This window comes from Ammodytes marinus, assembly GCF_949987685.1.
Source record: "Ammodytes marinus genome assembly, chromosome: 20".
Lineage (NCBI taxonomy): Eukaryota > Metazoa > Chordata > Actinopteri > Uranoscopiformes > Ammodytidae > Ammodytes > Ammodytes marinus.
Window position 1 is genome coordinate 424,822 of NC_137224.1, and position 2,500 is coordinate 427,321.

General features: G+C 37.8%; 1 protein-coding gene across 1 annotated transcript in view; it reads left to right on the forward strand.

The window, feature by feature from the left end:
- The window catches only part of chmp6b (charged multivesicular body protein 6b), an 11,582-nt gene that overhangs the window by 6,328 nt on the left and 2,754 nt on the right, over positions 1-2,500 (forward strand). Inside the window, exons 5-6 of the mRNA XM_080048629.1 lie at positions 1,451-1,516; positions 1,762-1,842. Coding sequence (XP_079904755.1) covers positions 1,451-1,516; positions 1,762-1,842 — 147 coding nt within the window. The remainder of the gene's footprint in view (positions 1-1,450; positions 1,517-1,761; positions 1,843-2,500) is intronic.

Consider the following 2,500-nt stretch of genomic DNA (forward strand, 5'->3'; position numbering starts at 1 on the left):
CTTCTTAAACTGGGCTGCAGGGCAGTATTGCAACATGATAACGACCCCAAACACACCTCCAAGACGACCAGTGGCTTGCTAAAGAAGCTGAGGGTAAAGGTTATGGACTGGCCAAGCATGTCCCCAGACCTAAACCCTATTGAGCATCTTTGGGGCTTCTTAAAACGGGAGATGGAGGAGTGCAAGGTCTCCAGTATCCACCAGCTCTGTGATGTTGTCATGAATGGGTGGAAGAGGATTCCAGTGGCAACCTGTGAAGCTCTGGTGAACTCCTTGCCCAAGAGGGTTAAGGTAGTGCTGGAAAATAATGGTGGCCACACAAAATATTGACACTTTGGGCCCAATTTGGAAATTTTTTCTTAGGGGTGTACTCACTTTTGTTGCCTTCAGTTTAGACATTAATGGCTGTGTGTCGAGTTATTTTGAGGCGACAGTAAATGTACACTGTTATACAAGCTGTACACTGACTACTTTACATTATATCAAAGTGTCATTTCTTCAGTTTTGTCCCATGGAAAGATATAATGAAATATTTGAAGAAATATGAGGGGTGTACTCACTTTTGTGAGATACTGTAGGTTAGGGTGTTCTGAACAAAAAGATACCAAACTTTGGCATGATAAACATTTCTTACTGTAGTTTAGTAAGGATTGATCAAAAGTATGCAAAACGGCCAAAACGGCCAAAATAGCCCTAGGGTTCAGAGTGTTAAGATGGTTCTCATTTCTAATTGAGTACATTTTAATATTTAGAATTAGTAAAAATAGGTGATGGATTTACTACTTTTTAGTGACTAGTGTTGTGTCGATTGACGATAAAATTGTCTATCGGCAATTTAAAGGTACAATCGGCAAAAGCCTTTTTTCTTGCCAATGGTATGGGAGGAAGTGTGAAGTAAAGAGAGGGAGACAGAGACCGATAGACAGACAGACAGACAGACAGACAGACAGACAGACAGACAGACAGACAGACAGACAGACAGACAGACAGACAGACAGACAGACAGACAGACAGACACATAAGATAATTAAGTCAAATTAAACCTGCAGTGTGTAGAATTTTGGGTTTTATTTCCTAGCAGATTTTGTAGAAAGTAATTATAATATCCATAAGGACATTTAATTTAGTGCATAATAGCTGAACATATTTTTTTGAATTATTTTTTTTTCCCTTAGAAAGGGTCTCATATATGTCCATATTTCTGCATATTTTGGACCAAGGCCTAGTGCCGCCATCTTGAAAGTGTCATAGTTAGAATGTCATCAGGTGCATTGTTTAAAATTTTGAATTGTTCTTGTCCTTGAAGGCCACTGTAGCTTCTGTTATTATTCTAAAGGGTTGGGGTTACCCAGGGAGTGTTACATTCTAGAACTTTGTAGAACTTTCTTGATGATGTCATATTACACACTGCACCTTTTAAATCAATTTATAAATGAAATCCCTTCCTCAGGTGATGTCCATAGAAGAAGTGGAACGAATTATGGACGAAACTCAAGACGCCGTGGAGTATCAACGGGTGAGAAAAAACGTTTTTCCTTTTAAAAATGTGGAGAGACTAGATAATTTGGCCATTTATTTATTTATGCACATTTGTAATAATTCTTCTTCGCTAATTTCTTAAAACTCTTAATTTTGAGTCTTTCAAGTCTTTGCTCATGTCTATAAGCTGGATTTATATAGCGCTTTTCTTAACCAGCTGAGCCACAGTCGCCCATGATCTCCATCTTGAATCTCTGTTATTGTGTCTTTGTCTCTTCACAGCAAATCGACGAGATGCTTTGCGGCTCTCTGTCTCAGGAGGATGAGGATGAAGTGCTGGCTGAACTGGAGGCCCTCACCAAGGTAACGCTCATAACCACAGTCACTGAGGATGCATGTTTTATTATATAATATAGATTATAATAAACGGGTAACTTAAACCTGCAGTGTGTAGAATTTTGGGTTTTATTTCCTAGCTGATTTTGTAGAAAGTAATTATAATATCCATAAGTACATTTACTTTAGTGCATAATAGCTGAAAAAAAATTTTGAATTATTTTTTTTCCCTTAGAAAGGGTCTCATATATGTCCATATTTCTGCATATCTTGGACCAAGGCCTAGTGCCGCCATCTTGAAAGTGTCATAGTTGGAATGTCATCAGGTGCATTGTTTAAAATGTAGAATTGTTCTTGTCCTTGAAGGCCACTGTAGCTTCTGTTATTATTCTAAAGGGTTGGGATTACCCAGGGAGCGTTGCATTCTAGAACTTTGTAGAACTTTCTTGATGATGTCATATTACACACTGCACCTTTAAGATGGAGTCAGTGATTCTGGAGAACGCTTGTTGTCAAAATAACTTGGAAAATGGAAAAGTAGGTAAAAAAAACCCCAGCAAGTTTAGATAGTAAAGTATTGCTATTAAATGTATTTATAGCTAGTATTCATATTAATGTAAAGGTGTAGTCAGTGATTCTGGAGAACGCTTGTTGTCAAAATCACTTTTGGTCAAAATCAGTGAAT